The sequence below is a fragment of the Acanthisitta chloris genome, unplaced genomic scaffold (assembly GCF_000695815.1).
Source record: "Acanthisitta chloris isolate BGI_N310 unplaced genomic scaffold, ASM69581v1 scaffold13042, whole genome shotgun sequence".
Lineage (NCBI taxonomy): Eukaryota > Metazoa > Chordata > Aves > Passeriformes > Acanthisittidae > Acanthisitta > Acanthisitta chloris.
The window spans coordinates 1-9,482 of record NW_008661094.1 but is presented as its reverse complement, the minus strand read 5'-3'; the positions used below and the strand labels follow the sequence as shown (position 1 = coordinate 9,482).

The following is a 9,482-nucleotide window of genomic DNA, read 5'->3' as shown; positions in this document are numbered from 1 at the left end:
CTTAAAGCTGATGCTTTTCCATCTGTAAAGCAGACCTTGTTTTTTTTCGCCTGTGACTAAGGTGTAAATAAAGCAGGAAAGAAAAGGTTAAGGAGAGATTTTGTGATAAGATGAATATTGCAATCTCTGCTGTTACTACTGCAACTCAGCAACAAAGACACTCTTCAGCCAGAGCTTTAAATTGATCCTGCCTTTTTTTCCCCCCGCAGTTATTCCATTGGCCGACTACTATATTATTGCTGGAGTGATTTATCAAGCACCTGACTTAGGGTCTGTCATTAATTCCAGAGTTGTAAGTCTTCAGTGCATTTGCTGTATACTGTTTTGTATCTGCTTTTACTTTTGGTTGTTCCCCAGGCTGTTTAAATCTCTCCTTCACTGTCTTGAGGAAAGATCTTGTGTAATAACAGTACAGTAACTGAAACCAAACTCCACTGGTTAATACTGTGTGCATCCCACATGAAAATGAAAGAATCTGTGAGAGTGCAATGTTGCCCTAAATGTAGGCTACTTTGTTAAAGGATAAAGGAGCAGAATAACTGAAGTTACACAACTGCCAAAACAGCATGAGGTTTGAATAATCAAAAGAAAAATTACTTGATAAATACATATGAAATAGTAATTAGGCACATATTCAATGATGCTTTGGAATGTTAAGCTAATTAAATTGGATGGTTGGGTTTGTTTTGATCTCTTCAGTTCTCGTAAACTACTGCTTTTGCAAGTTTTTCTCTGTTGGTTTAGAAGAGCACTTTAGAAAAGGCCTTATGAAAACCTATTAAAGAAATTACATTCTTGGCCAAAACTAGCCCTTCCCAGAACAATAATGAATATAGAATACTAATTTTCAAAGCCCTGCTTTCAAAGATTTATACTGTATTTTCTCCTTAAATTCTGAACACTGTCTCATGTTCTTGTTCTGGAAGCTCACTGCAGTGCATGGAATCCAGTCTGCTTTTGAAGAAGCTATGTCCTACTGTCGCTATCACCCGTCCAAGGGTTACTGGTGGCATTTCAAAGATCAAGAAGAACGAGGTATGATTCCTAGTTGTTCCTGCATGTCAAAGATTTATACTGTATTTTCTCCTTAAATTCTGAACACTGTCTCATGTTCTTGTTCTGGAAGCTCACTGCAGTGCATGGAATCCAGTCTGCTTTTGAAGAAGCTATGTCCTACTGTCGCTATCACCCGTCCAAGGGTTACTGGTGGCATTTCAAAGATCAAGAAGAACGAGGTATGATTCCTAGTTGTTCCTGCATGCTTTGGGAAAAGTAATGTAGGGAAAAGCTTGAAGCAATGCACAGTGTTGGTGTAGAGGTGAGGTAGAGTGTCCAAAGGGTCTATGAGGACTTCCTACCAGGTGAAAGGAATGTTGCTCTTCTGTGTTGTTGGTGTGAACATCAAGACATGGGTGGGAGATGAAAATGGTGAACTGTGTCAACAAAGTGGGCAACTCTTCAACCCACTGGAGACCAAAGTACATTTTCAGAAACCAGACCAGTTTGTCAGGAAGTAAGAATCATCCTGAATCTGTCTTCCACAAAAAAAGTAACTTCTGTCAGTGGGAAAACGTAGGTGAAGGTTAGAGGAGAGACAAATAACAACTTGTCATACAAGAAATTGCTGCTAAGAGAAATTTTAATACATCTTTCTTTAACATTTCTGTGACTTGCAGAGAAAGCTAAACCAAAAGCTAAGAAGAAAGAAGAACCAAGTTCTATTTTCCAAAGGCAACGGGTAGATGCTTTGCTCTTAGACCTAAGACAAAAATTTCCACCCAAATTTGTTCAGGTATGATACAAGCTGCAGTGTTACTGTAACTTATTTAGAACATAAAAGACAGTCATAAGTACTTGAACAGCTGAAACTGAATGGGAATTTTTGATATTTCTGCAGTGGTATTATTGATTAGGTAATAAATTTGAAATGGAGGGCTATGACTGGAGTGTAGGATTCCCCTTTGTAATTGCAGGAGTCATTAAGACCTTGACAAAACTACAAGATTGAATTTTATGATACAAATTCTTTATCTAATCACAGAGGGTCTGCTCTCAGCTATCAGATTTTGCTTCTGCTTCCAGTTTCCTGCTTTGTGAGCTCAATCAAGCCACCACAGTATTTTGGTTTAGCTACCCTATTGTTGTAAAGACTCATTAATTAGTATGGAAATTCTTGGCACTCTGTGAAGTTGTTGTGATTACCTCTGATCGTCTTTGGTAGCTATTTGTTCCACCGAGTCTTCTGCTTGGGAGCAAAGGAAATTATGTTTGCAGCACCTTCCAAAACTGTTTGTTCCTCAGATGTGGGAAAGACTGGCTAACTGCATGTTTTTTGCTTTAGTGTTTTTAGTTGTCAGGAAAAACTGGATGTCATAAAATGTGAATTGGATTTTGTTTAGTGTATTTAGTGATTCATTCTACGTACAAGAGTGCACTGCTCAGATTTCATTCCTAAACAAATTGTAGGAAGGGTTAAGAATTATAACTTTGGTTCTGCTGATGTGGTTTTTTTCTTCTTCTCTCACAGCAAAAGCCTGGAGAAAAGCCTATCCCAGGTAAAACTCTTACATTCTCACAAGACTTAAAAGATAGGCTCTATATGGCAGTATCTTCCAGATGCCATGTAAGCTCCTTGCTGCTGCTGAGGTGTGTGGGATTCTGGCATTGCCTGTTGTGCAAAATACCACATAAGAGTTCTCTGTGACAGCCAGAGTGAAATTATATATTCTTCTCCTGCTCTTGCTGTGCTGTCTGTAAGACTGGATTGCCTGAAGGTCCCAATGCAGGAAGTGGTCTTTGAAAGCAGGAGGAGGGTGAAAGGGTGAATGAGGGAACAGTTTAGTCAGTCTAGCATCTTAGTGATTTTGCATGATACTACAAGCTCTAGTGGATCGTAAGCAACCTCAAAACAGGAAAAGCATGAACTGTATTCTTCAATCTATTCCACTTTTAAACTCATGCAAGTATGACTTTATTCTCTGCTTATTTTTATACCTTTGAAATTAATTTTGCCCCTTTGACATCAGTATTTTCTAAGTACTCTGAATGGTATTTTAGAAATAAAAATCAGAGGTTGAACTTTCTTTTGCTGTTACATCTTTAGTGGATCAGATCAAGAAGGAACCAGAACCAGCCCCTGAAGCTGTCAAGCCAGAGGAAAAAGAGACTGTGAAGAATGCTCAGCAGAGTGCTGGTGCTAAAGGACCACCTGAAAAGCGAATGAGACTCCAGTGAAGGGAGAAGTTGCTACCCATCTGGATTCATCGGTACCTGGAAAACAGGGGGTTGTTGCTCCCCTTTCTTCCACTGAGACTGGTGATTCAGGGACTGAAGCAGGAGAAGACTGAAGAAAAGATGCTTTTTCTGTAGAAACCTCTCATACAGGTGTTAATATCAGGATGTGAGCTGCCTTTAAAAAGGTGTTTTCAGTATTCATCTTATTTTGAATCTTGGCTTTTGAGAATGGTTTTTACATGGCCATATTTAGCAGCCTTATGAAATCTTTACAAACTCTTGCATCATTTATGTCTAGGTTTCCTATGTAAAAAGAAAAGCATTTTCTATACAAAAAGTAATCAGAATTCTTGGAAAATAAAACTCCTGGCTACTGGAATGCCTTTCCTAAATGTGTACTTTGTTAGTAGCAAATATGCGATATGTGCTGGCAGCATTTTTTTCCACTTGGATATTGGAATATATTGTGTTCTATTTTGAGGAGGAAAAGTTCAACTAAAGGATTTAGGCTGCTTGCTGTAAATTTCTGTGCCTTTAGTATGCTTGGAATAAAGATAAAAGATTTGATAACTGGAGTCTCAAATCCATGTAATTAGATGTCAGACTGCTCCCAGTCTCTAAATGTTATTGGGTACTCATTTTACTTAATGGCTAAGATGATACTTTATTATAAGAGCTAGTGTTCTGTGAGAAAGATTTATGACATAAAACAGGTTAAATTTTTTTGCTGTTGCACACTCAGTGAAGCTGTTTATGTTCCTAATTTTTTACTCTAACTCAAATGTATCAGTTACATCTCTTCCTCTGTGCTCCTAGTACTTCCTTGCTCCTTGACTGGGTATCTGCCTTTTAGACCTGAGGAGGTAGAGCAGTGGAAGAGAAACATCACTGACAGCTATGCAGTTATTTAAGCATGTTGCTGACACAATCCCCCTCCGAAAAACTAGAAATCATCCATTGTAAAGAAATGACTATTGGTTTGCTTTTCCTTTTTCACTGACGTAATGGAGTGATCCTTGAAATAGTTTTCTTTCCATGATTGTTACTTGCTTTCCTATAGTAAACTGTAGTAATCAAGAAAAGGGTTTGTACATAGGAAACAAAATGTAGATGGGAAGGAAGACTAAGATATGCTTAGATAGCCATGTCAAATTTATTTTCAGGTTACAAGGGACTCCTTTTTCTGTTTCAGTAACTTAGCTACCCAGTCAGAGCTGTTCATTACTGAATGATAGAAAGACCTGTCAGAACTATTTATTTATGAATGATAGAAAGACCAGTGTCATTCTTGTCCTGGAATCCAAAGCTGTAATGTTAAAGATATAGATAAGCCAATAGCTGTTCTCTGTTAATGCAGAGACAGATAGGAAATTCATTTTAGTATACTGTGCTGAAGTGTGTATTAGGTTTATTTCATACCATGTGTATTAGGTTTGAACAGCTATTTCTCCAAGTGTTGATAGAACTAGATAATAAGCTAGTGTGAACTATGAAATCAAGTAAAAATATAGAAAGCAGTTATTCTGGGATGCTCAAGACAGAGCTAATTATTCAGCATTGAATAGTTCCAAGGTAGTATGAATATACTTAGAACATTCTTTCTTGTATTAAAGAATTTCTTCTGAAAGCAAGTAGCTGAAGAAGCACCAAAACAATTCTCTCATCCACCCCCATGATGGAAGAGGAGGATCTCCACAAATGAAACATGAACAGTGAGGAACCTCAGTCCTTGCTGTTGATGTTCAGAATGAAGTCCTTGGAAATGGCCATTAAAGGAGCTAAGAAACCTGTATGTAATTTGAAAACCCATAAGCAAGAAAGATGACTAGACTGCACTGTAGTGAAGATATAGGGTGCTGGGTTTTGGTTGTGTGAGGGAATTTAGTTGGTTTTTTTTAATGGAGAAAAGTTACCTACTTAGACACCAAGGAAATATTTAACACTACTAGGAGAAGAAAGGTATCTTGCTTATTACTGAAGATGTTGTAGAAAATGGCTGCTAGAGCATAGTATGAGCAAAATATTGTATCAGTCACTGGGCTTCAGCTGAAATAAAGTGTGTTGTACAGCTCAATGTCTGAAAAAGAGTTCCTCTAAAGTAGAGGGGTTTGAAGAAGGGCAATAACATGAGTAGGAGAAAGTTTCTGCTATGATGGCACTAGGAAGACTAAGACACTAGTTCCTTAAGACGGAAAAGATAAATATTGAGTCTATAAAACTGGGTAGTGAAGCAAGTAGAGAAGTAGAGAACTCTTGGTCAGTCTTGTAGTACAAGAATAGAGGGACAAGTTAATGAAGCTGAATTAGAGTTATATTTAGACTGAATCATTATACTCCCTGCTCAGAATTTGAGCTGATTCTGAGAGAAGGGTGGAACTTGAAGAGGCAGACTGTCCTCACATCTGCATCTCTTAGCGGCCTTTTTGCTTTCTGCAGAAATATTTGGTATTGGCTGGTGTTGAAGGGTGTTTAAAAGGATGGACTTCTGGTCTGATCCCATCTAAGCTATGGAGAGGATAGAAAATGGCTTTCATTCATGAAACAATGCATTTTAATGTGATAAGCCTCTTCCAGGGGAATGATCTTTTCCTGAGAGAATTACATTATAAAGCAGTAAGGGATGTTACCAAGGAGTGTGACTGTCCTTCACTGCTGAAGATTTGCCATATGAGGGACTGAAATATCTTCTGATTCCATTACTTGCTGACCAGATACTTTAAAATAATTTCATCAGTTAAGTGGGCTATGATGCTGACTTACTGAAATGACATTATGTCAGATATTACTGTTAAACTCCAAGTAATTTGCTGTGAAAAAGATGTTAAGCAGCTCTCTTTATAGTCAGTACTGTTCTTCAGTGCATGAGAGTCTAAGCCTTTTCTCTCTAGTATTCATATGCTCTCTCTTGGTTTAGAGCTTGACTGCTGAAGTCCAAAGTCCTTGAAAGGACCTTCAGTATCTGTAAAGCTTATAGATGAAAGGGAAATAAGCAAGCAGTACGGAAATTTGCCCGTGCGTCACTTTCTTTTGCATAAAGGAGAGATTTGATTTTACAGTAGAGCAATCTACTTTTTGCTCTTAGATAATAACCATTTAGACTTCAAAAGGGCTTTTCTTGGCCTAAGTCACAGGGTAGCAGGAGCTAAACATTAGGTAGAACTCTAACAGAAACCATTCTCCTCAGAGCCTGGAAGGGCATATAAATGTGTGTACAGCTGTGAACAGTTACACATACTTTGTATATACATGTGTGTAGATACACATACAAGCAAAAATCCAGCCAGACCTTAGGAAGAGGGGCAGTTTACTGTGTAAAGCTAATGGTGTCTCGGGTACAGCAGAAATAAATTTTCAGCTGTTCTATGTGTTGCTGTTGCCCATTCCTCTTTGCTGCTATGCCCCCACACTTGATGTTTTTGTAACCTCTTCCCAGCAAAGAAAGTTAGACGCTGTCTGGGCAGTTAGTGCATGTTGTTTGCCAAAGTAAGCTGTGCCGAGAGCAAGGTTAGAAGGGTATCAGCAATAGGAGGAACAAGGCAAAGGGGATAGATAAGCTTTATTTTGAGACATGGAGGTTCCCTGTGAGAAAAAGGGAGAAGATATGTTATGCAAACAGATTGTGGCTTCACTGAACCAGCAGATGGTTTCTGAACAAATCTTTTCTCAGTCTTTTTTCAGTAGCAAAGTAAATGATAACTAGACATTCAAGGTGCAGGACAGGGTTTTGGGGGGTTTTTTGTTTGGGTTTTGGGGGGGTTTTTTGGGGTTGTTTGTTTGTTTTTCTTGGAAAGTGAATTTTTGAAAAAGTATTGCTTTGGCCCTGTAATCATGCACAGAACAATCAAATGGTCGATTAGGTAACGTGTCCTTCTGTAGCCTAATGTGGATCATAGATGGATGGGTGCTGGGGAGAATTTTCCCAGTGGGATGAGTTATGATGTATTATTGGTCTCTTAGCAATCAGAAGGCTTCATTTCTTTTTGCCAGGACAGTGGATTTCAACCTATCATCCACAAGGCTGCTGGGGTTTTGTGACAAGATTGTAAAGACTCAACAGAAGGTAAGTGAGAAAAGTAAACTATGTTGCTGATATAGGAGCTTGTACCTCCATTGGAAATTTCAGGGGACAACAAGGTTGAAAAAAAATTTTAAAAACAGTCATGAATCATGAGAAAGCCAATTACACCTGCCAAACAAATGTTGCTGCAGTCAAATTAGGTACAGATTGCTGTGATATTTTCCCCTGCTCTACTGTAAGGTCAGTCTCCCTCCCCCCAACATGTTCATTGGGAATCTTTCCCTCCCTCCCCTTTGATATCTACGTGATCAAAATACAGAAGTGCAAGGCTCTGGTAACCTGAACTGACAGTGTGATCTCTTTTTATGTAACCTTGATGCTGAAGGGCTTGCTTAGGTGCTGAACACTGTGTTGCAAACGTACATTGACACTTCCCCCCCCCCCCCCCGGAAAATTCTGCCTTGAGTTCAACAGTGAAACCAGAGTATTTTCCAGTCCTAAGTATATAGCTATATTTATATTAAAAGAGCAAGAAATTAGGCAACTTCAGTGCAGGGGGTGGGTGGGGATGGTAAGACATGTCTCTAGCAAAGTGGCAGTGATTTAGTAAGGCTTTTTGTATAGCTTAAGGAATGATCAGAAGTATGCATTTAAAAATAGCACTACAGACGCTGCACACAGATTATGTAACAGGATTTTCCTATTGCAGCTATTGTGCTCTGAGTTATATTTATTTCAAAATACATAATCTGGTGTAGTTCACGGCCCTGAAATACAAAACTAATAATTGAAAAGTAGTGGACAATTATTCAGCAACTAGCTGCAACAGAAAAGACTTCACAAGAAGTAGTTCCTATAACTTTGATAAGAAGATAAATCCAAAGCTAACACAGGTCATGAGTTTGGATGGATAGCTAGAAAGATGCTTCTAAGATAGATCCTATTAGAAGCAGTTTTCATTCCTTTAATCTGAGGTACTGTATTACCAGGTGTACACTGCTAATGCTGGTCACACTTGGAAGGAATGAGCAAGGTACCGGTTCACAGAATCCTTTGGACAACTGTTGGTAGCCTCTGCAGCTGTTGGTTAGGCCTGCCATGTGCCCAGATTAATGAACCAGCCCACTCAGGACGCTGCGGCATGAGGCAGCAGAAGGAGCCTCTGAGCACTTTGCCAGCTCCTTTCACTGCTTAGTCTCCTGAAGGGCAGTGCCTGTCTCGAGTAGTTTGAAATCTTACATGTTGCTGCCCGTGCCAGGGTGATGGTCAGCACACAGAAATGGGTGCCAAAAGGCCATTCCTGAGATGGATATGGGGTTGTGTGAGGCTGCACCTCCTGCAGCTGAGAAAGATAAGGGCCACAGCAGGCTGGACTTCATCCCAGATGTGTTTTCAGTACAGAAAAGAAAGTGAAGAGTTACCAAAAGATAACAGCTGTGGCTGTGTTGAATCCCAGCACTATGTGCCAAAAAACCAGTGTGCATAGCTGTGTTGCACAGTGCAGATCACTGTCTTACATCTATGTCTTGACGGAGCTGTATGCTAAAACGGGGATGACAGCCAAGTAGTAGATGTGCCTGTAATCGTTCTCTTTCCAGTGCTGTGCAAGCACAAACCTTTAGGCCACGATGTGGGAAAACAGCTGCTGCACCTGTGCTGTCTGTAATTAAGGCACGTTGTTGTAGGTATGTAGCAGTTGTGGCGTCGAGAGGCTTTACACTTGGTGCTATTAGTTTGCCTCTGTATTATTTAAATGTAGTGGAAGTGAATTCACCCCTGGTTCTACCTTTTTTCTTGGGGGTGTGTATAGCTGTAGTAGCTATAGTAAGACACTCACTGAGAAAGGTAACCATGATGAGTATTTCTGTACTTTTTCATTTCAGACCCTAACCTTTTCCAGATATTCTTGTGACCTGAAATAGTCTGTTCCTGATGTCCACTCACAAACCATCCTTTAATATAAAGAGAAGGGGGGGGAAGTAAAAGCCAGCTTTTGAGATTTTAGAACAGATTTTCCTTCTTGTGGTCTAACCAAACGACCCCTTTGCTCAGCACAATCATCCGTGACGCGGACCGTTCAGCTGAGCTGGAGCCCCTCCTCGCTGCGTCTGCTCGGCAGGAGAAGCCCCCGTGAGTTTGAAATGAAGATGATAAAAAGCTGGGAACGTGCGTGTGGGCTAATTTATTTGTTCCTGCCCGCTCGGAGAGGCAGCCCGGGGCGCTGAGCCCG

General features: G+C 39.9%; 1 protein-coding gene across 1 annotated transcript in view; it reads left to right on the top strand.

Annotated features, from left to right (window-relative positions):
• The window catches only part of MED6 (mediator complex subunit 6), a 7,668-nt gene extending 4,055 nt beyond the window's left edge, over positions 1-3,613 (top strand). The window contains exons 3-7 of the mRNA XM_009070104.1: positions 210-292; positions 927-1,035; positions 1,677-1,792; positions 2,528-2,555; positions 3,104-3,613. Of these exons, the coding sequence (XP_009068352.1) occupies positions 210-292; positions 927-1,035; positions 1,677-1,792; positions 2,528-2,555; positions 3,104-3,234 (467 nt within the window). The 3' untranslated portion in view covers positions 3,235-3,613. The remainder of the gene's footprint in view (positions 1-209; positions 293-926; positions 1,036-1,676; positions 1,793-2,527; positions 2,556-3,103) is intronic.
• Positions 3,614-9,482: the final 5,869 nt, after the last annotated feature.